The sequence below is a fragment of the Arachis duranensis genome, chromosome 7, assembly GCF_000817695.3.
Source record: "Arachis duranensis cultivar V14167 chromosome 7, aradu.V14167.gnm2.J7QH, whole genome shotgun sequence".
Lineage (NCBI taxonomy): Eukaryota > Viridiplantae > Streptophyta > Magnoliopsida > Fabales > Fabaceae > Arachis > Arachis duranensis.
The window spans coordinates 60705184-60732779 of record NC_029778.3 but is presented as its reverse complement, the minus strand read 5'-3'; the positions used below and the strand labels follow the sequence as shown (position 1 = coordinate 60732779).

The window sequence follows — 27596 nt, the reverse complement described above, 5'->3', positions numbered from 1 at the left end:
GACTTTCGAACGAGATGCAATTTTAGATTATGTCTTTTTTTCACAGACTCCTAGTTAAGATATATTTCTTCAAATACTATGTACGCATTTTGTTTTTAGAGGCCGTAATACCTCCCCACTACTCGTAATACTATATTTCTTTAAGAATAATTGATTTATAATTGGTGAAAATTTATAAATTTAATAGTTAAAAATTATTAAATAATAATTTAATTAAATCCGTCAAATTATTTAACAATTTTTAACTATCAATCTCAAATGTAACTGTTGAATATTTACCTTTACCATTTGAGATGGTAGATCGATGATGGTAATAAGTAATAACAAGGAAAACAATTTGTAAGGAAATGTAAAAAAGTCAGTTTCAAAGGTCAAAACGAGAAAATGTGGTTACCGTTTGTCCAAGCCTAAAACCCAAATGCACTGCCTAAAAGTCTAAAACCCCCTTCTCCAAGTGCTCGCTGTGTGTGTGGAAGCAGAGCATAACTGTAACTCAATTTCGCTTCCGAAGAGGATCCCTCCCAATGAGAAGGTTCACGTGGTTTACGCCGGTAATCTCAACGAACCAAAACCATTACAAGTATAAAAATTACTGTTTCCTTTCTTCATTTCTTTTTCTTCCTTCACATTCTTGATTCTCCTCTTTTCTTTCTTCATTGCAGTATCGCCGCCGTTTGCTCTCTTTTGCGTTTTCAGAACCTGTCGTCCATAGAGGACACTGCTTCACCGAATTATTGCCTTTTCGCCAATCGCCGTTTCTCAGTCGAGGCACGTTCCGGTTCAATTTCATGAATTTCTGTCGAGTCTTTTTATTTTTATAAAATATATATATTGGTTCAGTAGTTATCGATTCCTTTTTACTGATTTATTTATTATTGAATTGAATGTGTCTATGTTCCAGCTTTGTTCAATCGCAGTAATGTCCCAAAATCGGAGGAGTTTCTGAGTTTGAGTAAACCATTGAGATATCGATATATTCATGCTGCAGGTTTTTATGATAAAGGATCACTATGTGTTTTATTTAGGAAAAGCTTAGATGAAGTTCCTTATATCCATTTTATTCGATTCTCAGATCAAACAAGACTACGTAGGTATTTTTCTTCAGTGAGTACACACTTTTAATTGATGGTCTCCGGAAATATAGTCACGTATCCCTTTTTTGTTGTGATTTGGAAACGCAATGGATGGATATAAGAAACTTAGTACAAGTTATGTTACTTTTTTTCTTCCCCTTTAGATCAATTATCTACGAGTTTTATTTGCAGATGTGTTCAGTTATTTATTTTCTCTTTTTATGCTTATGGCGTTCTTCCAGCATTTTCGACATCGGTTGAGCAGGATTATTATCAAGTTCTTGGCATTTCTGAGGACGCCACTCAGGATGAGATAAAGAAGGCCTTTCTGTTGGTGAGTGATTGCTAGGAATTCTTTGTTTTGCACGGTTGTTGGTTGGTCAAGGCTATGCTTGTTAGATTAGATTAATGATGGATTCCAAAACAGCCACACTTGGGGAAGAAACATTTGCCATCTCACCAACGTTCTCTTTTATTTGCATTTTTGTGCATATTTGGCATTTGTCAAGCAGCTGTTTTATCATTTTCTTTGAATTTTGTAGTTAGAGGTGATGCATGCGAAGAGGTACATCCATGATTACCAGTGTAAAACACAACAAGAGGAGAAATAGTTTTATATAGATGATAGTATGACAATTTGTTTTGTTAACTATAAACTATCTTCTATTTAGGAATTAGTCCAATGTCACAGCAGCTGATTTGGAATAAGATTAGTCATTTGTCTTCTTTTTTGTATTGCTCCTTTGTTTTAAAGAGATCACGTCTTCAATTCATAGCAATTATCATGTTTTAAATAGAAAAATGGGTTTAATCGATGTCTCAATTATCTTCATCAATTTTATATTGTACAGCTAATGTTTTTAGAGTTTGGAACATGCTAGAAGGCTAGCAGCAGTTTTCCTGAGTATTTTGGTTGAAATCTTGATATATCCTGTTATTATGCACCTTTGATATGAGAATATTTGGATTGAAGGGTCTTCTTTTACTAACACTGTTTTATGGCATACTTTCTCTGGTGTATGCAGCTTGCTAAAAAGTACCATCCAGATGCAAATAAGAATAATCCATCTGCAAAGAGGAAATTTCAAGATATAAGAGAAGCTTATGAGGTCCTTATCATGACTTTGTTTGTTTATTTCCCTGCGTGGTGGTTGTTTAAACTAATTAATCAGCAGAATGATATTTCACCTGCCGTTTTGTATGTGATATCAGACGTTGAGAGATTCTAAAAAGAGGGCCCAATATGACAAGGTAGGTCTTTTTCTCTTCCTAAATGCTATTAACATTTAAGATTTTTTTTTGTTTAGCTTTTTTGTAATTTTTTTCTTTTGTTTAGTTTCTGTAATTTATATAGCTTCCACTCCAATTTAGGAAGTTGAATTGACTAATACTTTACCATCATTTTATTCGATGAACCACCTTTTTCAGATGAAGATGCAAAGCCGTGGTTCACAGAACATAGAATATGACGACCACAATGATGATTTTGCAGAAAGGTTTCAAAATGCGAAAGAAAGGTTTCAAAATGGTTTTCACCATGAGTTTTCTTCTTCATTTCATACAGTATTCTCTGAGGTACTTTGGTTGCTCATACTTAATGTTGTTTTTATTTTCACCTATTTTGTTCATTTCATAAAGTATTTTTCCAAGGAGGTTTCTCAGCATTCTTGATCATGACAGCTATTTGAAGAAGAAATCACTCATTCTTCATCAAGTATAGAGGTCAGCTTAACTCTGTTTCTGATCTATTGTTTGAAACAATTTCTACTTTTTCAAGCCTAACTTCTTTATAAATGTTTTGCTAATAGGTGGAGTTGTCCCTTACTTTCTCAGAAGCTGCAAGAGGGTGCACTAAACATGTGTCATTTGATGCATTCGTTCCATGTGATTATTGCGGTGAGTAAAATTACTATTTTCAGCGAATTAAGAAATCTAGGAGAAATTCATCTCTTCTGGAGTTCCACATTTGTCTTTTCTATATGTTATGTTGTGTTTGGAAATGGTATAATATTGCCTTTGAATGATCATTAACTGCACAAGTAGTTTAGTGCAAAATCTAGTTTATCTAATTATAATAAAAATTTAAAATGAGCCCATGTTTTACTTTATTGAAGTTTTACAGTTTCCCATTTGTGTATGAGGCTTGCAAAAAGCTGCCTGATTAGTACAAGTGCTAATGCCATCCTGTTAGGCAGGAAACATTCATGATGAAATCTTGTGATGAATCCAATTTGTAAAAGATAAATCCTTGGCCTGGTGAAGTGAGCCAATATGTTTGTTGTACCCTGTGTGACATACGGTAATCCCATTTGATGCAATCATTTTCCTTTTATGTTAATCCAGATGGGAGAGGGTATCCACCACGTGCGAAGGCTAAAGTTTGTCCAACATGCCGGGGCTTAGGTCGAGTAAGTGCCCTGAAAGATCTATGTTCTTTATTAATATGGGATATTTTTAAACAAGATTTGGCTCATGCATGAAACTATTTCTTTTTGTCGTATTGAAGTTATCAGTTATCACTTATCAGAACATTCTTTTATTCTTGATTGTAATGTTTTTTTCTGCCAGGTAACAATACCTCCATTTACATCAACATGCATTACCTGTAAAGGATCAGGTCGCGTCATTAAGGTGTTATCCTAATTCCACAGTCCATGCCAAAATAATCGTGTGAGGTTGGTTGCTTTGTGTAAACTTGTATTTTCTGTCCCTATTTTGTGCAGGATTTCTGTACGTCTTGTAGAGGATCTGGGGTGGTTGAAGGGATTAAAGAGGTTAAAGTTACAATACCAGCAGGTTTGATTTTAGTATTTGTGATGAGATTACCAAGAACTGCAGCTTTGCCCGGCATCATTATTGTTAAATTTAATGGAACATGGTTTGATGTTTGTCATTTTAGTTGCTTATTCTTATTTGAAACGGTCAATTAGAAAAATGAATTTGATCATTTTTCGTCGTACTTGCTCAAATTGAGGTGATACGGGATAGTATCCAATCTCTCTTAAAGTGGTAGTTATTATACACAGGTGTTTTTAGGAAATGAGATCTTCTCCATTCTGTAGATTTGCTTTAGCCTAATTTGGTCCCTCTTATACATGAGAATATTTCAATGAGATGCTTTATGCATGATGCAGATCTGACTTGCCTTACTTTGGTTCACCTTTTGCCATACTTTCATTTTATTTCATTCAAAGTCGAACTTTTTTTTCTGTTAGTCTTATTGAATTCTTAAATTAATGGTTAGGTGTGGATACTGGAGATACAATCCATGTGCCAGAGGCCGGGAATGCCGTTAAAAGTGGAGCTCGACCTGGGAGTTTATACATCAAAATCAAGGTAAAGATCCCCACCTTTTTCTCTCTGTTTATTTATTCAGTGCAGATCTTAAAATGCATATAGACTGCACCAAATTATTCAGGGTCAGAGGGTCACGTTAGCAAGATCGACAAAAAGTCATCTTAAATATTTAGTGGTTATCTTTGGAGAACTAGAATATACATTTAATCCATATTTATAAATTAAAATAGATAATTAACAGAATTATTTCTACAGATTTGTTTCTTGACTGGCATATTTTGTCTAAGATTATATCTTGGATTAGAATGTTAAAGTTTGAATATTAAATTATCATTCCTCAATGAATATAAATGCATTATGCGAATGATAAGTTAGGTGAAGATTTCATTTAGAAAGTCTGAATTAACTAATATAATACCAACTAAATCGTGACAAACATTAACATATCAGTTGTTATCAATGAAAATCATCTGTATAAATAATCCACTATGGTTTGTGTGCTGGCCTGCTCAATTCAACTTATCTAGCTCTTCCCTGGGACCCCTAGGCAACTTGGCTAGTAGCTTAATTATGGACAGGTCAGTGCTACATCACAGAAGAAGAGCTACATTGTTCCTTGAGCATGTAATTATGGGTGTTCAATATTTTGGATTTGATACCTGTATAGCATGCATATTTTATCTTAATTGGCACTTGGACATCTATATTGTTCATGTGCATGGAGATATATGTTCTCCACCAATAATATAATTTTCTTCGTGGCCATGGTTAATTATTTTCTGTACTTCTTTTCTTATTAGAATGTCATCTTATCTCTGGTTGTTAGGTTGCCGAGGATTCAGTCTTTGCCAGGGATGGTGCAGATATCTATGTGGACTCTAATATTAGCTTTACGCAGGTGAGTCCTAAAATACTTTTTGTGGTTTCACATATGGACATCCATCTGGTACTTTGTTATTTTCTATTTTAAAAGGCTGATAAGCCTTAAGATGATTAGCCTGAAGTTGCAGTAAATGGTGTTTCTTTCAAGACTGTTTATTAATCCTAGCTTCTTATTAGTATATAGTTCACTTTGGTTGAAAATAATGGTGTTCCTCTTATGTTATATACTTATATGAGAACCATTTGTTAAGGCTGTAGAATTCATTTTGCGTAGAAATGGATGTATATATTGAGACCAGATATTGAAAAAGGCATAGTAATACGTCTCACCTCCTTCAGCCTGAGGGAACAGATTTTCACTCATAAATATAAGAGGAATAACTTCAGTTATACTGAAGTTTATTCTCTCCCATGCTGTTGCTTGTAATGTTTTAGGAACATACCATTTGCATCTTAATTATTTGGGTGTTAACGCCCCCACTCTAATATATTCAGTTTATAGCAAAGTTTTAAACATTTTACAGGCTATTCTTGGTGGCAAAGTTGATGTGCCTACTCTATCTGGGAAGATGCAAGTAAAGGTAAGATACAATTTATTTTGATAGAAGAGTCTCATCATTGGGGAAGGAAGGTTTAGGGAAGGACATGGAGATGATGCCTGATCTTTTAAGGTCAGGGCATGGCATAGGCTTCAGCAAGGGTGCATAAGGATATTTAATACTCCTTAATGAAAGTTCATGAATTGAACTTGACATGAACCCTTGATCAGCTCAGCTCTATCTGATCTTCCTTTTTAAGACAACCTTTGCAGTATTCATTTTGTGTTTCACAGGACCCAAAGATTAAACCGTTTCTCCTCCCCTGTTTTCTTCCAGTACAACAATAAATTTAACAAAGTGCTACGGAAGGCATACTGCTGTTATTACATGCAAAACTTCACTCTCTAGTTTTGTTGTTTTGATTCCATATGTGAAATCCATGAAACTTCTGACACCACAATTATGGGGGAAAAAAAATTGAAGTTATGTACCCATTAAGAAATGGGTTAACTTTTACCTAGGAGGACAGTGGTTCAGAATAGTTTGACCTGCTAACAAGAAGCATAATTATGTTAGGGTGAAACGCTACTAATAATTAATAGACTCTTCTAGACTTTTACTCAGCAGGTCATGCATGGGTCTTACATAAACTGGTTGCATTGTGTAAAAACTCTACTGGAAATGATGACAATGCAGGTCTGATATTTTAGTCTAATATTTTGAGCTTTAAAAATAGTTACCAAGATATATATATATATATATATATATTGCATGGGCATATTTTTCAACACTGCTTGTTTTGTACCTACTTGGTCTAATAGTGTTATTCTGTTCCCATCAGATACCCAAGGGTGTTCAACCAGGGCAGCTACTAGTATTACGAGGAAAAGGTTAAATGAACGGTTCCCCATTTCATATACAGTTTTGGATAAGTTTGTTGTCTTTTTTCTCATGGTTCTAGAATTGCTTCTTTACCATACTTGTTGATGCAGGACTACCAAAGCATGGTTATCTTGTACATCATGGGGATCAGTATGTGCGTTTTCGTATTAACTTCCCCACGTAAGTTCCCGTACTATTTAAATTTTTTTTTTTTGTTGAGTTCATATACCTTAGAAACTTTGAGGAATTTGTTATTTATCATGTAAAGTAGCAGTAAAATGCTCCTGCTATAATGTTATTTTCCCCATTCTATTTCTTTATTGATGCTAGTTGATATTATAATATCATGGAAAATGGGTTATATAGTTGTTTGCTGTCTTTTTCCTGCCCTTTACATCAGTGAATTTTTTTGGGGAAAAAATGAAGGATAAAAAATCAAGGGTCGGTGCCACTTAATCTGATCTGTTCATTAAAACCAGTTGATGAGTACCCAAGGAAAGTGGGGAGCCACATCCTCAGAAGCTAGTTGTTATAGAGAAGGAGCAAGCATGGGGAGAGAGGGGTAGGGGGCATACTACTTGATGGAGCACTTTGGGAATCACATACTCCGATAGGTCTCTATTAATACACCACCCTATATTGTCTCACATCCTAATGGTTGCACTTTGCAGTACGTTACTCACAACATCTTACTCAGCTTTTTGCTAGTCAGAACCCTCTGCAAGGAGCCCACTTTGTGTGCCAACCACAAGCTCTGATACAGTTGTGAAAATTGAACCGAATTATTCAGTTGTCAGAAAGAGATCTCATATTTGGTTTTTTTTTTTTTTTTTTTTTTTTTTTTTTTTTTTTTTTTTTTTTTTTTTTTTTTTTTTTTTTTTTTATATATATATATATATATATCAAAAAACATGCATTATTATCAAAGTTGTTTCCAGATGATATTTTTTATTCCTTAATTAGTTAGTATACACAAGTGCTTTTACGTTTTTCTTTTTGTTCATATTTATAAATAAAATAAGCGCCAGCTTGCCAAGTAATAGTTACTTTTGCCTGCTCATAAATTACTTACGATCCACTCTTTCTTGTTTTAGTAAAATTAATGAACGACAACGTGCTATACTTGAAGAACTAGCAGAGGAGGAAATAAAGCAGGAAAACCACTCAACATTTGAAGGAAACTGGTATGCCTTTGTCTTAGTACTGGTAGTTCTAGTTGCTTTATGTCCAAAGTAAGGCTTGATGGTTGCTTGACTGTGCATGTTGTAGAAAATACTGAGATAGAATGCTTTGAAGTAGAAGTTAAACTAATGTACTTCTAGAGATTTTACAAAAAGGAAAAATATAAAGGCACTGTTTCATGAACTCTTATCTATGATCATTTAGAGAAAATAAAGGATGAGGGATAAGGGATATTGGTTTAGTATCTATACCTACCCCAGTAACTGCTTACAAATACTTTATCTTGAGTATGATTGATTTGATCGTAGGTACAGCAGTTAGCGCTTTATTGGATTGGTTGATATCCTCATTATTTGCATACTTGCTTGATTTGCTTAGATTAGCTTTTTCTATTATAGAGCTGTATTCTTGAGTAACATCTGATTGTAATTTAGATCCAACATGGATAACAGGCTTTACCAGCAGCTATGTACTGGTTGAACTTACAGGTGGAAGCAAATTATTGAACACTTGAACAGTCCAAATATTATGGTAGAACTATCTGTGCTGATCCTAATCCTCGTCCTCATGCACAAATTGTTGAGCTGAGAGCTTGTTCCGACATCATTTCCTTGGACTTGCCAAAGGCAAATCCATGGATTTGTTTTATTCTTCAACCTTGTAAAGTAGAAGGTAATGAATTTACCATTCAGGCACATAAACTATCTGGTACGTTCTAGCTATCCTCGTTCACTTTCATTTGTCTTATGTGCATGTATTGATGGAGAGAATTTTTGTGCCATCACAAGATATTTCATCGGTTTTTATAGAACTTTTTAAATGCTATTTTAGATCAGACTAAAGTTCTTCATGAGATTGATGTTAAAAATAAGATAGCGTCCAAGCACTCCTTATTGAGTCGGGCATTGGTCTATTAATTTGTAACTCGTAACTATGCTTATTGCTCACTTTTGTTCCGTTGTGGCAGATATGATATAGTGAAGCAAGGAGTGGGTGCTCAGATTACTGAAAATAAAGTTGTAGTTGTACGAAGCTATTTCTTGGCGCCAGTTCCTTTTTCAATACTTATGAAAATTTCACGAGGACCCTTCTGATTAATTCTTAGGCCATCATCATGGTATTCAGAACAGAGATGGGAACATGTTGTGTATCATTTTTTCTTCTCTTATTCTTTCAATATTTTAAATTTGGTGCGATAATCTTGTAACTATTCCCAAGTGTTGCCTTCTTCAATCCATTGTTATACTTCAAATGATATAACCACAAATTACATTCTTTTGATAGGCTAATTGGCAATTAATCAAGTTTTCCAAAATATAATTCCTCTATCCTTTCCTTTTTCTGTCGGTTCAGAAATTTGATGTCTATGTATCAATATAGGATGAACTGTATATTAATTCTTTGATTCAAATATATACCAAATTAAATTCAGATGTACTTATCCAAAGAAGTATTATAAACTAGAATTTTTTACTACTAAGTACCTTCAATGATAAAGATGATGTAAGGATGATAATGGACCGCCATTGTTGAAAAGATAAGGATGGATATTCGTTCGTTGTTTTAGTCAAGATCATGGGCCCTAGGGCGACCTGCTATATTGACAATTGAAGCAGAAGCAACCTAAGATGGTGAAATCATGACAATGACTTTGACTTGTCAATCATGGAATAAGAGAGAGAGGGGGACACTGAGCTTGCTCTGTATTGAGGCGGTGATTTTTGTTCCTCTTCCATTCTTGTTTGATCTCTCCATAGAAGTAGGACACGAAGCCCCACAGAGAAAGTACCAGAGCAACCCCCTTCTCTGCTTCAAAATTCTCCTTGTACAAGATCACAGCCAACACTTCAGTAACAGGCAGAAACACGGCAATTATAATCCCAGACAACAATGACGAGGCACAGAAGATAACCCCTATTGCTCCCAAGAAGAAAAATTGCCACATCATAGCACTCCACACTAACACATAATAGTACTTTGTTTCTCCAAGCTCATAATCTCTAGCTTCTCGTGGAATCACCTGCAAAACGAAACGCCCAAAATTGTCTTAAACATTACAAATTGAGAAAATCATAGAAGGCAACATTATACGACTAACATTGCAGCTAACATTCAACAGACGGAAAAGAATATTCGAAGTTCTTAAAAATAAGAATATTCGAAATCCAAACTTAATAAAAACTCATCATAAATGAGGTAAGGTTTATACCAAATTTGTTTGACGACCTACTATAATATTGGTTGAAATTGACGGAAATAGCGTTTCTCTAACCTTATTCATTACTAACAAGGGATTGGAAAAGTTTTTAGAGAAAGCATTAAATAAACCACACGAGCATGCATGCAAGTATTAAAATGTATATAATTCTTGGGGTAATAAAGTGGTAACAGACCTTAAAGTCGTTATTTATTATCATCCCAATAGTGCAGAAAAAAGTGGCAAAGAAGCACATAACGAACTGAATCTCCATGACCAAAGAATAAGTGATATGTTGCTTGGTCTTCTTGTAAACCAACTCCACAAGAGGCAAAACAAACCCGTATAATGCAGCCGCGGCTACAATCATAAGAAAACCAACTATGTACTTCCCAGTGGACTCACCGTGAGGACGGTCCCCACTGGACCGTAGCGCCAAAACCACAGCGGCAATGGTCAACAAAACTATGGAGTTCACCGAATAAGCCGTGAACTTCTGCTTCACCAATAGGAAAGCGAAGACGGCAGTGAAAGAGAGGTGGGAGGCCTGAATAAGAGAAAAAGTGGACACTGGAAGAAGAGATACACCGTAGGCATAGAGGTAGTCGTCGAGGCCGGTGAGGATGCCTACTATTGCGGAGGCAAGAAACAGATAAAGCTCCATAGAGATAAGCTTTGGTTTTTCAGAGTTGGTTGTTTTGTTGCATCTTTGATGTATATAGGAAATGGAAAGGGGAATGAGCATGACAGGGAAGCCGGCGGTTTCGAGGAAACTAGAGAGCCAGATGCGTTTTCCGCCGTGTATGAAGTAGAGGCGCATAACGAGTGGGCCGCCGGAGGTGCCTAAGCCCAGAAATATGGAGTTTGTAATGAGACCAAAAATTTTAGTTGTCTTCATGGTGGATGACTGGTTTGGTTGTTCTTCCCTTCCATCAGTTTCAACCATCGCTCTTGATAGCTAGGAAACTTTGTCTTGCTTTTTCTCTTTTTGTTGGACTATTGCTCTTCTCTCCTTGTAGTTTTTAGCATATGGAACTAAGCAACTAACTGAAGCGAAAGGCAAGCTATGCGCAAAAGAACATAAACTATTTAAGATGTAGATATGTGTGGCTCATAGGTGAGAGATTTTTGCATAGGTGAAGGTCCAGAGATGGAGCGAAAATGACCAAACCACGTTGTTTTGACCAAAATACATTGTGGACTAACTTCATACATGAAGTGACAGTGAGAGTGAAAGTTAATTTTAGAGCAACTCCAGCGACGTGAATTTGCAGAGTACTGCTCCTTGTGTGTATGGAACGATCTTAGTTTATTTATTTATTTATTTATTTATTTACTGTATTATTCTATCCGACAAGTTAAAAACATATTTAAGCAAATTAATAAACTAACTTTAGAGAAAATTAGAACATTTGGTCAATGAAGTCTAAAGAACCAAAATCCATTGCTTGCTTATCTTAAGAGTAAACATTTAACTCGATTTTGTCTATTTTTATGACGATTAAGATAATTTTTGTCCAAAAATAAAAGATACTTTGACTATTAATTTTTTTATTTTAGAATAATATGATTTCTCAGTTAAAAAATTCAATAAATAATAACTGAAATTAAATTTATGAGGGATTTTATTTGTAATTTGTTGAGATTTTAAATTTTAAAATTTTTTTCAATAATAAGACTAATTACACCACTATTTTTCATTCTTATCATCATTATAATTTCTATTTCTACTATTTCTATTGTGCAAGTATATTTTATTATCATCATTCTTTTCTTAACTATTATTAACACCAACACCAGTATTATTAACATTACTATTCTCTTCTTTTATTTTTTATTCCATGTTATTTTTTTTCTCTTTAAAAGATTTTTGTACTGTAATTACTTGTTCTCCATATAATATTACTTCTAATAATGCTTTTTCTCCACTTAACCACCATTACTAAATAAAATTTTCAAATTATAAATAAAACTCCAAAAAATTAATTTTTGTTACTACTTCACATATTTTTTAACAAAGAGATCGTATTGTCCCAAAATAAAAAGGTTTAGGATCGAAGTGTCTCTTTTTATTAGACAGGAATCGTCTTGTTTTTTGTAAAAATAGATAAAGACCAAATTAGGTCTTTACTCTTTCATTAATAATAGGATAAAGGAAAAGTATATGGACCAAGTGTCTAACCAGTCAAGAATTGAACAACTTAATTAATAATTATTATTTAAATTATTTTTCAAATTCAAAATTTGATTAATTAACATTAATGGTATTTTAAAATCAAAACTTACCCTAACTTATTTTTACTTCCACTCACCATTCACAACACAAAACCACAAATCCTAATCCCTCTCCCCAATGCCCCATGTTGTCGCGATTTCGTTGTGCCGCCATAGCGCTGCCACTGCACCTCCTCGCGCGCCATCGCCAGTCGTCCTTGCATCCTTTTCAGCTACCTCATTTGTCGTTCGCGCAGGAAAGACAGCCACTATCGCACTTCTGCTTCACCCTCCACTCACACTCACCTTGCTCGCCCGATGCATCCTTGTCGCTCGCGACTCCCCATCGCTCACCACTTGCACCCCACGACTCTCCATCTGTCGTGACATAGCCACCACCAGGCCCTCATTCGCGACTCCTACAGGATCCTGCGCTACAGTAGTCAGACTTGGCTTGCTTCTCCCAGAAACATGGATCCTCTTCAACAAAAAGATCACTACAGCAAACAAAGAGATCTTCACAATTGATCTCATTTCTAAAGAAAATGTCGGGTTTCAGATATTTCCAGGGACAAAAACATGGCTAAGAGTCTTAGGAAGCTATCTTTCTGAGCAAGAGATACTTTTTGGGTTTAATGCCTATTATCAGACACAAGAAATTTCCATATGGCCAGATGGATTAAAGTACAAGAAAAACTTCTTGCCATTCGTCACTACTACTAGTGTCTTTGAAATCAGCAAGGCCCCTTTAGAATATGAAGATGTTCAAAAAAGATTGTTGAAAACTTGCTGTGATAGCCATGACAAGTTCGTCCACCCGACTTATGGACTTGTAGAGGATGTCTTAGTGAAGGTTGAAGGTCTTTACATCCCTGCTAACTTCATAATCCTAGACACTGGGAAGGATGAGGATGAATCCATCATCCTTGGAAGACCCTTCCTAGCCACATCAAAGGCTGTAATTGATGTGGACAGAGGAGAGTTATTCCTTCAGTTGAATGAGGACTACCTTTTGTTTAAGGCTCAAGGATCTTCCTCTGTAAACATGAAGAAGAAGCATGAAAGGCTTCATCCAATTCTCTCCATACAGAGTCAAGCAGAGCCCCCACACTCAAACTCTAAGTTTGGTGTTGGGAGGCCACAACCATGCTCTGAATAATTGTGAAGCTCTGAAAAGAGCTCACTGTCAAGCTATTGACATTAAAGAAACACTTATTGAGAGGTAACCCAATTTTATTTATTTATCTATGTTAGTTTATGTTTTCTTTAGGATGATGATCATGTGGAGTCAAAAAAACAATTGCAAAAATTAAAGCAAAATAAAAAATAGCACACCCTGGAGGACGAGCTTACTGGCGTTTAAACGCCAGTAAGGATACCAAAATGGGCGTTTAATGCCCAGCCTGGCACCATTCTGGGCGTTAAACGCCAGAACTGGCAGGCAAACTGGCGTTTAAACGCCAATAAGGGTAGAAAAATGGGCGTTTAAACGCCCAGCCTGACACCATTCTGGGCGTTAAACGCCAGAACTGGCAGGCAAACTGGCGTTTAACGCCAGAAAAGGACAGCAGCCTGGCGTTTAAACGCCAAGAATGGCACACAGAGGGCGTTTAACGACAAGGAGGTGCAGGGATGAAAAATCTTTGACACCTCAGGATCTGTGGACCCCACATGATCCCTACCTACCCCACCTCACTCTCTCTCCTCTTTACACCTCTCTATAACACTCTACCCAAAACACCACTCACCAATCAAATCTTACCCTCTTCCCCATATTCTCTTTACCACTCACATCCATCCCTTAATTCCCAAAAACCCATCATAAAACCCCACCTACCTCATCATTCAAATTCAAACCATTTCCCTCCCAAACCCGCCCAACTTCACACGAACCCACCCCTCCTCTTACCCTATATATACCCCCACTTACTCCTCTACTTTCACACATCACAAACACTTCTTTCTCCCTTGGCCGAAACCCTCTCACGCCTCCATCTCCCACTTCTCTTTTTCTTCTACTCTCTTCTTTCTTCTTTTGCTCGAGGACGAGCAAACCTTTTAAGCTTGGTGTGGGAAAAAGCCTTGCTTTTTAATTTTTCATAACCATTAATGGCATCTAAGGCCGGAGATACCTCAAGGAAGAGGAAAGGAAAGGCAATTGCTTCCACCTCTGAGTCATGAAAGATGGAAAGATTCATCTCAAAAGTCCATCAAGACCACTTCTATGAAGTTGTGGCCAAGAAAAAGGTGATCCCCGAGGTCCCCTTCAAGCTCAAAATGAGCGAATATCCGGAGATCCGACATGAGATTAGGAGAAGAGGATGGGAAGCTCTCACCAATCCCATTCAACAAGTCGGAATCTTAATGGTTCAAGAGTTCTATGCTAATGCATGGATTACTAAGAACCATGACCAAAGTATAAACCCGGACCCGAAGAATTGGCTCACAATGGTCTGGGGAAAGTACTTAGATTTCAGTCTGGAAAATATGAGATTGGCATTCAACTTGCCAATCATGAGAGGAGATTCTCATTCTTTCACTAGAAGAGTCAACTTTGATCAAAGGTTGGACCAAGTCCACAAGGATATCTGTGTAGAAGGAGCTCAATGGAAGAGAGATTCCAAAGGCAAGCCGGTTCGACTAAGAAGCCCGGACCTTAAGCCTGTGGCTAGAGGATGGTTAGAGTTCATCCAACGCTCTATCATTCCTACTAGCAACCGATCCGAAATAACTGTGGATCGGGCTATCATGATCCATAGTATCATGATTGGAGAGGAAGTGGAAGTTCATGAGATCATACCTCTAGAACTATACAAGGTGGCTGACAAGCCCTCCACTTTAGCAAGGTTAGCCTTTCCTCATCTCATCTGTCACCTATGCAATTTAGCCAGAATTGTCATAGAGGAAGACATCCTTATTGAAGAGGACAAGCCCATCAATAAAAAGAGGATGGAGCAAACAAGAGAGCCCACTCATGGACCTCAACAAGAGCATGAGGAAGTCCCTCATCAAGAAATCCCTGAGATGCCTCAAGGGATGCATTTTCCTCCACACAACTATTGGGAACAACTCAACACCTCTTTAGGGGATTTGAGTTCCAATATGGAGCAACTAAGGGTGGAGCACCAAGATCACTCCATTATCCTCCATGAAATAAGAGAGGACCAAAGAGCCATGAGGGAAGAGCAACAAAAGCAAGGAAGAGACATTGAGGAGCTCAAGCACTCCATAGGATCTTCAAGTAGAAGAACTAGCCGCCATCACTAAGGTGGACCCGTTCTTTAATTTTCTTGTTCTTATTTTTCTGTTTTTCGTTCCTTATACTTTATGTTTTGTCTATGTTTGTGTCTTTATTACATGATCATTAGTGTCTAGTGTCTATGCCTTGAAGTTATGAATGTCCCATAAATCCTTTACCTTTCTTAAATGAAAAATATTTCTAATTGCAAAAGAACAAGAAGTACATGAATTTTGAATTCTATCTTGAAATTAGTTTAATTATTTTGATGTGGTGACAATACTTTTTGTTTTCTGAATGAATGCTTGAACAGTACATATTTTTTTATAGTGAAGTTTATGAATGTTAAAATTGTTGGCTCTTGAAAGAATAATGAAAAAAGAAAAATGTTATTGATAATCTGAAAAATCATAAAATTGATTCTTGAAGCAAGAAAAAACAGTGAAAAATACAAAGCTTGTGAAAAAAAAAAGTGGCAAAAAAAAAGAAAGAAAAAGAAAAAGCAAGCAGAAAAAGCCTATAGCCCTTTAAACCAAAAGGCAAGGGTAAAAAGGATCCAAGGCTTTGAGCATTAATGGATAGGAGGGTCCAAAGGAATAAAATCCTGGCCTAAGTGGCTAAATCAAGCTGTCTATCCATGTGCTTGTGTCATGAAGGTCCAAGTGAAAAGCTTGAGACTGAGTGGTTAAAGTCGTGATCCAACGTAAAAAGAGTGTGCTCAAGAACTCTGGACACCTCTAACTGGGGATTCTAGCAAAGCTGAGTCACAATCTGAAAAGGTTCACCCAGTTATGTGTCTGTGGCATTTATGTATCCGGTAGTAATACTGGAAAACAAGATGCTTAGGGTCACGGCCAAGATTCATAAGTAGCTGTGTTCAAGAATCAACATACTGAACTAGGAGAATCAATAACACTATCTTAATTCTGAGTTCATATAGATGCGAATCATTCTGAATTTCAAAGGATAAAATGAGATGCCAAAACTGTTCAGAAGCAAAAAGCTACAAGTCCCGCTCATCTAATTAGAACTAGGCTTCATTAATATTTTGGGATTTATTGTATATTCTCTTCTTTTTATCCTATTTTGTTTTCAATTGCTTGGGGAAAAGTAACAATTTAAGTTTGGTGTTGTGATGAGTAGATAATTTATACGCTTTTTGACATTGTTTTTAGGTAGTTTCTAGTATGTTTTAGTTACGTTTTAGTATATTTTTATTAGTTTTTCTGCAAAATTCACATTTCTGGAATTTACTATGAGTTTGTGTATTTTTCTATAATTTCAGGTATTTTCTGGCTGAAATTGAGGGACTTGAGCAAAAATCTGATTCAAAGGCTGAGAAAGGACGTATATGTTGTTGGATTCTGACCTTCCTGCACTCGAAGTGGATTTTATAGAGCTACAGAAGCCTAATTGGCGCGCTCTAAATTGTGTTAGAAAGTAGACATCTTGGGCTTTTCAGAAATATATAATAATCTATACTTTGCCCGAGATTTGGTGGCCCAAACTGGCGTGCAAACGCCCATTAGAGACCCTTTTCCGGAGTAAAATGCCAGAACTGGCACCAAAGCTGGCGTTTAACTCCAAGGATGGTCTATGCACGTGAAAGCTTCAAGGCTCAGTCCAAATACACACCAAGTAGGCCTCAGAATTGGATTTCTGTAAACTTAGTTTACTTGTTTAGTATAAATAGCACTTTTTACTATTGTATTCGAAGTCTTTGACCTTTTGGGAGTTCTTCGAACCCTTTTTGGAGGCTGGCTATTCGGCCATGCCTAGAACTTTTGTTCTTATATATTTTTAACGGTGGAGTTTCTACACCTCATAGATTAAGGTGAGGAGCTCTGTTGTTCCTCATGAATTAATGCAAGTACTATGGTTTTTCATTCAATTCACGCTTACTTCTTCTCCAAGATATACTCTTATACTTAATTCAGTTAAGTCAGACTGAAAGGGTGACCCGTGACAATCACCCTCTATCTTCAATACTTGCTTAGCCAAGATCTGCGTGCCTGACAATCACACAGCGGTCTAAATGATGTTCAACGTAGTCATTGGATGACATCCGGAGTATATTCCCTTGGGTCTCTAATCAACGATTCACATCGTCTCTCCTAAATACAGAGTATCTGAATATGAGATTAGGATCTTCATGGTATAGGCTAGAACAATAGACGGTATTCCTGAGATCCGGAAAGTCTAAACCTTGTCTGTGGTATTCCGAGTAGGATCTGGGAAGGGATGACTGTGAAGAGCTTCAAACTCGTGAATGTTGGGCACAGTGAAAGTGTGCAAAAGGATCAATGGATCTTATTCCAACATTGGTGAGAATCGACAGATGATTAGCCCTGTAGTAGCTGTGCCTGGTATTTTTCATCCAAGACGAGAAATCCGACAGTTGATTAGCCATACAGAGACCGTAGCCGGACCATTTTCATTGAGAGGATCATACAGCTTGCCATGGAAGGGAGCACGCATGATTGGATGAAGACAATAGGAAAGCAGAGGTTCAGGAGTAACAAAGCATCTCCAAACTCTTATCTGAAATTCCCACCAATGAATTATATAAGTATCTCTATGTTATTTTCCCCTTTATTTATATTTTAATTATCGAATCCTCATAACCATTTGAATCCGCCTGACTGAGATTCACAGGATGAACATAGCTTGCTTCAAGCCGACAATCTTCGTTGGATCGACCCTTACTCACGTAGGATATTACTTGGACGACCCAGTGCACTTACTGGTCAGCTATGCGGAGTTGTGAAAAGTGTGAATCACAATTTCGCACACCAACCACCTGTCAACAAAACAAGTCTAACAGTTCTTGGAAATTGTGAACTATATCCGTGACTTTATTCCAGATGGGACTAGGTACACAAGTCAGTTATCAAAGATGCTGAAAAAGCAACCCCCACCTTGGGGTCCTGAACGACAGCAGCTGTCAAGCACTTAAAAGAAGTAGCTCAAAAATTCCCTCCATTAAAAATCCCTAGCAAAAGACAACGCATTCTGTAAACTGATGCTAGCGACAATTACTGGGGAGATGTTCTACTTGTAGAGATTGATGGAACAAGACATTACTGTGCACATGCCAGTGAACAATTCAAAGAATTAGAAAAGCATTACCATGCCACATACAAAGATATTCTCGCAGTCAAAAGAGGGATAGAGAAATTCAGCTTTCATCTAAGTCCTTACCACTTTATCGTGGAAATGGACAATACATCATTTTCATCAATCTTGGAAACCAAAGGGAAGACACTTCCAGATTCACAACTCTTAAGATGGAAAGATTGGTTTTCTCGCTATAAATTCACAGTTAAGCACATAAAAGAAAACCACAACATAATGGCCGATTATCTCTCTCGTCCTAATAAAGAACCTCCAACAAAAATCCTCAATCTTTTAACAATAAACACCATTAATCCACCAATATTTCTTCTTCTAGACTGCCCTCAAGACCATCATTTTTATAGAAGACCAGTAGAGCCTTTACCTTTCTTAGCCAAGCCAACAAATCCCACTGAAGTAAAAATCCTGGCCCGACAATGTCTGTTTTACTGGTTACACAAACTCCTCCTTGTTACGTAGATAACAGCCAACCCTCGATATTTTGATATCAACTTTCCTTACTACATCATCCCCATCATCAAGGGACCAATTCCAGAAGAAATTTTATGGTTCATGTGGGCACTTTCTGCCCAATATGACTGTGCGATAGTTGTTCCCGCTCTTGCCATATATCACCTGCTTTGTGATAGATAATTATGGGGTCACTCCTTGAACAACTTCTGACTATGTTTGCCCCTATCCCAACATGACGAGGAAAACTTTACAACGCACCGGAGGCTCATAGAATATGGAATATTTTTCACAAAAAGAAGAGGAATTTTATTGTTCTTTTGTCCTAAAGAGATAGTTCTATTACAAGCAAGAAACCCTCTATACACGATGCAACATCAACATAGTAGGGTATTCAAAGATGTGGCCCATAGATAAAAAAGCTGTCTCAACAATGTTGCCAAACATCTTACTTTTTTCAATAACCCTAATATCAATACACTATCAGAAATTATTGAAGGACTTTTTCTCTGCCAAAAAGAAGACAGTTCTAGCTCCTCGGGGATAACCAGAACAATACAAGAAGAGTTATGACAATTCCAGACTGATTTTCTTACTGGGTCCATCTCTTTTCTAACCCCATTACTCGTTCAAGACTCAAGCCCATGGGATAATCCACCATTCTCTCAGAATACTTACAACTATGAAGAAGAACTAGATGCAAGGGTTTATCCACTCTTATCTAGCCCAACACATGTGAATGTAGGAATTGATGATGACACTGAAAAACCAACTGAAGTGCTGTTTACTACCTAATGAAAGACTTGGTGATTATTTTCAGTAAGATGCAACCGTGTTTGCCCCACATTTAGAACACATAGATGACATCACGGAGCATGAGCCCATCACTAAGTTCTGGCCCTTAGCCAAATAATTATGCATGCAGTAAATGTGTAATAATGGAGTTGATAGGATCCTTATCCTTATCTTCTACATGTCTAGATCCTAGTAGTCTGTTTAAAGTTGTTTGTCCTTATGGTAGTAGGAGATAAGATTCCTTCTTATCTGCCACATGTCCTATTTTTATTAGTCGTGAAGATTTTAGCCTTATCTATAAGTCTCTATATATAGAGGCCTCTATCTTTGTAATGGGCCAACTCAGTTTCGAATTCAAAAACCCATTGTGAGATATTCACCATGAATACTTGCTAAAATTCTCTCCCTCTCTAAAAACATGACTCTTTAATATGCCTATCTTTGCTTCTTAGTTTCACATATGATCTAGGCTTGCCTCTTGTATGAGGATCTTACCTATCAGAAATGAAACTAATTAGATCCATGGGAATTTTTAGTGTTGGAAAAGAAAAGAGCATCAGAATTTCAGGATATTTTGTAAAGAGTTTCATTGACGACCTCTGTTTTAAAAATATTATAGGTCTATTGGGAAATAGATGCAAAACATCCATAAAATTTGTATCTCTTGTTTATGAGTACGCCTGGATCCATCCCTGTGGTATCATAGCCAGGTTGAGATTTTGATCATGCAAGTCCTTATGAAAACCTCATGTCATCTATTGTTTGTCTTTTTGCGATGAACTTTGAATTTCACATAACTTTTCTTATCCAAGAACAACACAACAAAATGGTATTGTGGAAAGAAGAAATAGAAGTTTTCAAGAAATGGCTAGGGCCATGTTGTGTGAAAGTGATGTTCCTAAGTTCCTTTGGGCTGAAGTCATGAACACGGCATGCTACATTATGACTAAAAGAAAACAAAACTACAAACTAGAAACATCTTGGGATATAACATGGAACCATTGACCATTGGTTTTATTTCAATAGCGTTATGAAACCAACGCTACAACAGACTGCCAAACAAGTCTATTATGAAAGTCCACTAAAAAAATAATTTCTCTCTCTTTCTCACATTTTAAACCACTTTCCTCTGGTTTATATAAAAAAAGCTTCTTTCGGTGCTTCACTTCTATTTTCATCTCCGTTGCTTCTCCTTTTAGGTGCCAATGTTGCTGCTTCTTCTTTTAGTGTCGTTGCCACTGCATCTTCTCGTGGTTCAGCAATACCTAAGCATTGTTGGGTAAAGGATTTGTGGAGTCAATGAGGTATGTTATGAAAGGTGTTATTATTGTCATGAGTAAATAGCCATTCCTGATCATAAAAGATTGAGACATTGATAATACTGACTATGACTAATTTAAATAAATTTTTTAACCATTAAAAATTTATTCTGTTTGACATTTCTAACCAGATATCAAATTTTCAAATTTTCCATTAGTTTGGTAGTCCCTGTGGCAAATACTATTCCATCTTGGCTTCCCAACATGGTATTATCTCCTGATTTTACCATAATGACCCTATGTGCTTCTTCATAAGTGTGTGGGTGATAGAGAGGATCGCGATGGTCCGAAAATTTAGCAAAATAATTTCTTCGTTGATGGCATAATCCAAACTAACAAATAACCCTCCCAATCAAAGTTTAAATTCAGTTTAAAATAACCGAGAGTAATTCAACCTCGGGTCGTTCTCCCTAGGAATGCAATTAAGATCTCACACCCTTGGTTGTGAGGAAAAGGGGGTTTTCAAGTAAGAAACGGAAAATTAAAGGAACTACGATATAAAAGAACTAAGAAATGATTAAAATTGAAATCAATGCAATAAAAAAGGAAACAAGATCAAAACTAGTGAAAATGCTAAGATATGCATAAAGGAGCCTTGACTTGGAAATGAGAATTAAAGAATCCTATTATCATCATAACCACAACTAATGCAACTATGATGACTCAATCTCGCTTCGTCAACCCCTAATATCGAGGAGTAAGTCAAGCAAGCATAACTGACCTTAATCCATAAGTCCTAGCTAACTTACCAATTAACTTGGTAAAAAGCTAGCGTCAATGGAAACAAGAGCCAACTAACTACCCAAGAATTACCACTGAATGCCGGACATAATGACTCTAGTATTCTAGGAACTCATTTTCCAAGCCAAGGTGTGAAAATCTACTCAAAATTCATAATTGGCATTTTCACAAATACCTTGTGGGCATAAAAGCAAAACATGTAGAATTGCAAAGGAAAAAGGAAACTATAACCAAACTATTCACAATATCAACAATAAACATTCAATCAAGCAAATATAAACCATAAAATAGTAAATTTATCAACCAAAACTTCAAGAAACCAAAATTGCATATATTAAAAAAGTAACTTGAACCATAAAACAAAGTAGCAAGAGTAGTGAAATTAAAGAGGAAATTAAAGAGTACTTACAATAAAGACAAACAAAATCCAAGCTCAAAACTTAAACTATAAAATGCTACAATGAAGTCTATGTGAAACCCTAAGAGAGAATTCTCTACTCTACACTACTCCTACTCCTAAATTATGTTCTAACTAAAAGAAAAGTGTCCTAAAACTAATAAAAAGTAATGCCTTGATATGTCTTCATTTTCCTTTGATATAGCACTCCAAAAGGCCTCAACAACTCCAAAAATTGGGCCAAAAGAGCCCTAAAATCGCCAGCCACGTGCTTCATTAATGAAGTCATGTGCAGGGACTTGTGCGTACGCACAGATGTGTGTGTATGCACACTTGCTGATTTTTTCTCCTGTGCGTTTGCATAGAAGTTGTTCATAGGGACACTTGCTGATTTTTATCCTGTGCGTATGCACAGAAAGTGTGCATGGGCACGCTCTGAAATACTTTTCTCCTTTGTTTTCTTCATGTGTTCTCCCTTTTTGCATGTTTTCTTCCACTTTTACCAAACCATTCTTGCCTCTAGGACCTGAAATCATTCAACAAACATATCACGACATCTCATGGAATAAAAGTGGAATTAAATTACTTAATTTAAGCAAAAAAATGTATGTTTTCACATTTAGGTTCAATTTAGGGATCAAACACAAAAGTATGCTATTTTGGTGAATAAGTGTGACTTTATATGATGAAATCCGTCCAATTCAAGGCAAAAATTATCATCAAATATGAAAAATCTGAAATCCTAGTTATGAAAGGCTGAGAAAACTATTTCAAAGGAGCTAGTTGGAGGAATGTCGAAGTGCCAAATCATAAACCCAGTTATAGCTAATGCGAGTTGCAGCAGTTCTGAAAGTGATGAATTAAAAAAAAAAGAAGGCTAAAAATTTGGATGGAAGATGTTACTGTGGGATAAAAGTGGTATTACTAAAGTCTAGTACCGTGACAAATCCTAAAAGAAGCTTCATCCGTTGTCCAAAGTGGACGGTAAGTAAGATCAGATTGTTGATATTTTGTTAGAAGTGGAAAAAGTGGCTTGCCCCTCATCTTTTTTATGCAACCATTAAACACCTTACTATTGTTGTTTGTGATATTATCACTCTTCGGCCACTCGCTAAAATGTGATCGATTCCATTGAGAAGGTGCAATGCTCTGCAGATGCTTACAAGCGTGAGGGTTCATGCTCTTAACTCTGTCCATGGCAGCATTGAATTTTTGGAGAGTCATAACTTTTGCACAGCTGAACAATGCTCCTTTGAAGTCAAGACCATTCCATTTCTTAGCAAAATTTTGCCATATATGCCTAGAACAAAATCTATGATGCGATCCTAGCATAACTTCATGTAGAGCAGGAATAAGATCCTACAAATCCAGCACAACTCAAATATGTTACAGCTATTAATTTTATTCTGAATAACACTATTACATATAAAGCTATTAATTTTGTATTGCATATTATTAATTATATAAAGTAATTAATTTTATTCTGAACAACACTATTACATATAAAGTAATTAATTTTATATTATAAAGCAATTAATTTTATTTTGAATATCACTATTACATATATCATGTAGTAGTGGAAACAACATAGAAATGTAATGGACAATAACAACTAATAAATCAACAAAAACCATTTGTTATATCAAAGATTATTTAAAAAAATACGGAATAATAGCTAACAAACCAAACAAATTTGGGACCTAGAAAGACATGAATTAATTATAAAGTTAATGAAATAGGCTAATCACAATGCATTTAATCAAAGTTAATGAGGCACAAATAATGTTACCTTTTGTTGATCACTCATAAAAATAAATTCATGTGATGTACCATCTTTAAGATCCTCTCATAATAGTTGAAGAAACCACTTCCAACTGTCTTTTGATTCTGCAATAACAATTGCATAGGTTATTGGGGCAGATGTGGTTGTTAGCATCTTGCCCGATAGTCGTCAACAGTTACCCCCCATAATATCCTTTAAGAAACGTTCCATCCAAGCATATAAAGGGTCGACATCCACCCAGAAAATTCTTTTTGCAAGCGTCAAGACAGATATATATTCTCTTGAACAGATTATTCGAATCAGCCATCGGTGTTGTCTCAATAATTACAGTTGAACTAGGATTACATCTTAAAATCTCAAATCCATAGTCTCGAAGTAATGAATACTATGCCTTCTCTGATTCCCCAATCCTCTCCCTTGCTTTGATTATACACCGGTAGATCTTTCTTTTATTTACCATTACGTCATATTCTTCTCCGAAGTATTACTCAACCTTTTTCACTGTCAACTATGGATAAGTTTGCATCTTTTTCTCTAATTCATCCACTACCCACTTTCCATCAACTAGTTTATACTTGTTGTTTCTTTCACAAGTGTGTTGATCAACAAAGGTCTTCACCTAATAACTTAGGGGATATGTTCTTCATGCACAATAAATCTGCCATGGGTAATTCTCATCGTAACATAGATTTTTGATCACTTTAGGTCAACTCTGGGAAAGAAAATGCTCCTTCCAAGGACAATATTATACTTTCTTATTGCTTTCTTGAACAATGCCATGCTCTCAAACTCCATTCACACATCCAAATGAACTTGCTGAACTGGAGCGTCTGCATTTTTTTGTGGGTATACTGCTGGCTGCTCATCTTCTTCATCACTATAAATACTATCGCAATCAGGCTCATAGTTGTGATATCCAGTATCATCTGATGAAGAGTCTTCTTCATTAACGGGAAAGAAAATGCATGGAAATTTCATTGGATCCTGATTTTGAAGAAATGTTTGACCCGTAGGAGCCGACCTTCTAACATTTCTAACTTTTCTCTTGCTCCTACCCATTTTTTCATCTGGAGTACTCTTTGTTTCAGCTTGGGGTTGTTGTTAGGAAACTGAGTCTGAACCTAAAGTGGACCTTACTTGGCGTTGCTATTCAATTAATGGTTCTGGCACATACTGTGTGAGTAGTTCATTTGTGCCACTAGATGTATTTGCTTCTTGCTGAGTTATTGGGTAAATAGTTTTTCTTGATCTTGGTTACTACTGGGAGGTATAGGAAATGAAGAAAGGGATGGTACTTGCGTGTGTGCTGCAGTGGATTTTTCAGAATATGGGCTAGGGTGAGAAAAGATTTAGTGGGCTGGGAGTAAGGTTTAGTGGGTTGAAAGTGGGATTTAGTGGACTTGGAGTGAGATTTTTGGTTCACTGTAACTTGGGTCACCTTCTTAACTTATCCACATTCGTCAGTTGCCCCATCTACTTTGTTGTTCATATCCTCTACAGTGACATTTCTAACCTCCACTACAATAACATCATCTTCACTTGACTGCTATTTATCATCTTTGGCTAGGACAGAAAGACTAATTGGATGCTCAGTAAACACATCCATTTGCCTGTTATGAATGATGGCGGCATTATACATCTCAATTATGTCATTGTCAATCCTCAGTAACTTCATCCCATCTTTAAGCTCCTTACTAGATATCAGCAAATAACACTCGTTCACAAGCTTATACCTAATACCCCTTAAGAGACCCTTTAGACTACCACCAACGATTCTTTCTCTTTAATCATTCTTCAAACAATATTCAGAGATTCTCTACTGAGGCGTCCGTCACTACGTCATGATGTTGCATCTGTGCACATCCTAAGTCCTTCGATAATGCATCGTAGTAATTTCGAATAGTTCATCAGATTTGGTATCACGAATATTGGCATTGGAGTTAATCTTTCTCTTGAGGTTCAAAAGCTTACTTCACATTTAGGCATCCATACAAGCGGTATATCCTAGAACATTGACATAATCACAGACAATACGGTCGGTAAGAATTAAGGCTCCAAAACTCCTTTTGATGTCGCATACTTACACTTCTCATCTCTCGTGTTCTAAATTCTTGCTCTAAGGAACTAGCATCATGATGATTATATCAAAAAATTGTACGAGGTGTTAACTAAGTTCGAGTTGATTTCAAAAAGAATTTTAAGCTTAAAAGTGATCAAATAACACAACAGTGTTTACTAGAAAGCAGAAGGATGTATTGCAGGGTGATCAAACCTAGTAAGGTTACGAAGGAGAGCACTCCACTCTCAACAAGTTTTAAAAATTCATGGATCATTTTTTTATACCACAACAAGGTCAAACTCACCTTGGAAAGGACAGATTCTTGTGTGTTAGGACTGGAATTCAGAGAATGATCAAATTGTCATTCAGTAATAAATCCGAAATAGCACCCTAACATAATTTCCAAAAAAAAAGGATGGATTGAGTCACAAAGATTTATTGACAGTTGACACCAAGCCTATTGCAAAAATTGATTTGAACATTTGAAACAATCTAATGATACATGGTGTGTTGGTAGCCCGTAATAACCATCCAGCGGCAAGGAAAAGTAATTTCAAGTTTAACTGCTATAAGTTAAGAAATTAGTATATGCACATTCAAGTCACTAGTAAATCCTGGAACCTTCAGCTCAAAGTCCTTATCTCCGTCATACGTAAAACTATTTGCGGCATCCTAATATCATATAAAGCAATTGAATTTAGATTAGCAATTTCATGATTACCTCCACCTGGTGGTTACACTCGATCAACATCCTGAGTCCTCCTGTGGGAACAGTCTCTGGAGATATGACCTGGCACTCCGCACTTATAAGACAGACCTAAACCCTTCCGGCATGGCCCATTTGGGTCGAAACTTCCACACCCTTGGCAACTCATATCCTCTGAGTTAATTGTTGTTTGCTTCCCTCTATCATTCACTTAGCGGCTGCCACACCTTTGGTGCAAATTTTTTGTCCTCATCTTTCCTAATAAAGGCCTGGTGGTCACCCTTATCCAAAGCTGCCTTTATCACACAATCCTTAGCAATTCAGCTCTTGTTCACAAGTTTAGAGAAAATCCTAATCTTCGTCGGTCAAACGGAGCTCAGAATGTCACTCTGAAGTCTTCCCTCGTACTTTACACATTTCCATTCTGCCAAGTCTTTTGGAGCGCCTTGGCAGATTCGGAAAAACTGGCATAATTCTTCAAATTTATTGGTGTACTCTGCAATAGTCATCTGACCCTGCTTTAACTGCAGCAGCACAAGCTCCTTAGCATTTCTAACTGAGCTAAGGAAGTATTTTTTGTAGAACTCCATCTGAAACACCTCCCAAGGTATCACAGCACCATCTGGTTGCAGGATATACTACGTTCCCCGACACCAATACTGGGCTTCACCCTGTAACTAGTAGGTCCCAAACTTTACCCACTGTTC

The 27596-nt window shown here is 36.6% G+C and overlaps 2 protein-coding genes across 6 annotated transcripts; one reads left to right on the top strand and one right to left on the bottom strand.

The window, feature by feature from the left end:
- Positions 1-401: 401 nt before the first annotated feature.
- Positions 402-9136, top strand: LOC107459215 (chaperone protein dnaJ 1, mitochondrial). 5 transcript variants are annotated; one of them, XM_021128017.2, is made up of 21 exons: positions 402-551; positions 663-768; positions 902-988; positions 1316-1407; positions 2099-2182; positions 2286-2324; positions 2502-2648; positions 2754-2795; positions 2882-2969; positions 3417-3481; positions 3642-3704; positions 3797-3869; positions 4318-4409; positions 5197-5268; positions 5777-5833; positions 6404-6487; positions 6633-6681; positions 6784-6853; positions 7768-7857; positions 8344-8527; positions 8823-9136. In XM_021128017.2, the coding sequence occupies exons 1-20, from the start codon at positions 525-527 to the stop codon at positions 8441-8443; spliced, it is 1527 nt and encodes a 508-aa protein (XP_020983676.1). In that variant the 5' UTR covers positions 402-524; the 3' UTR covers positions 8444-8527; positions 8823-9136. The 5 variants fall into 5 exon arrangements, with proteins under 5 accessions (XP_020983676.1, XP_020983677.1, XP_015932914.1 ...); XM_021128018.2 differs by having other exon boundaries at positions 8344-8563; XM_021128022.2 differs by lacking the exon at positions 402-551 and adding an exon at positions 1073-1091 and having other exon boundaries at positions 711-768.
- A 154-nt stretch (positions 9137-9290) lies between these two features.
- LOC107459216 (purine permease 1) lies at positions 9291-11273 on the bottom strand. Its single transcript, XM_016077435.3, has 2 exons — positions 10249-11273; positions 9291-9875 (listed from the first exon to the last, which is right to left on the bottom strand). Exons 1-2 carry the CDS (start codon positions 10996-10998, stop codon positions 9519-9521), a joined length of 1107 nt encoding a protein of 368 aa, XP_015932921.1. The 5' UTR covers positions 10999-11273; the 3' UTR covers positions 9291-9518.
- Positions 11274-27596: the final 16323 nt, after the last annotated feature.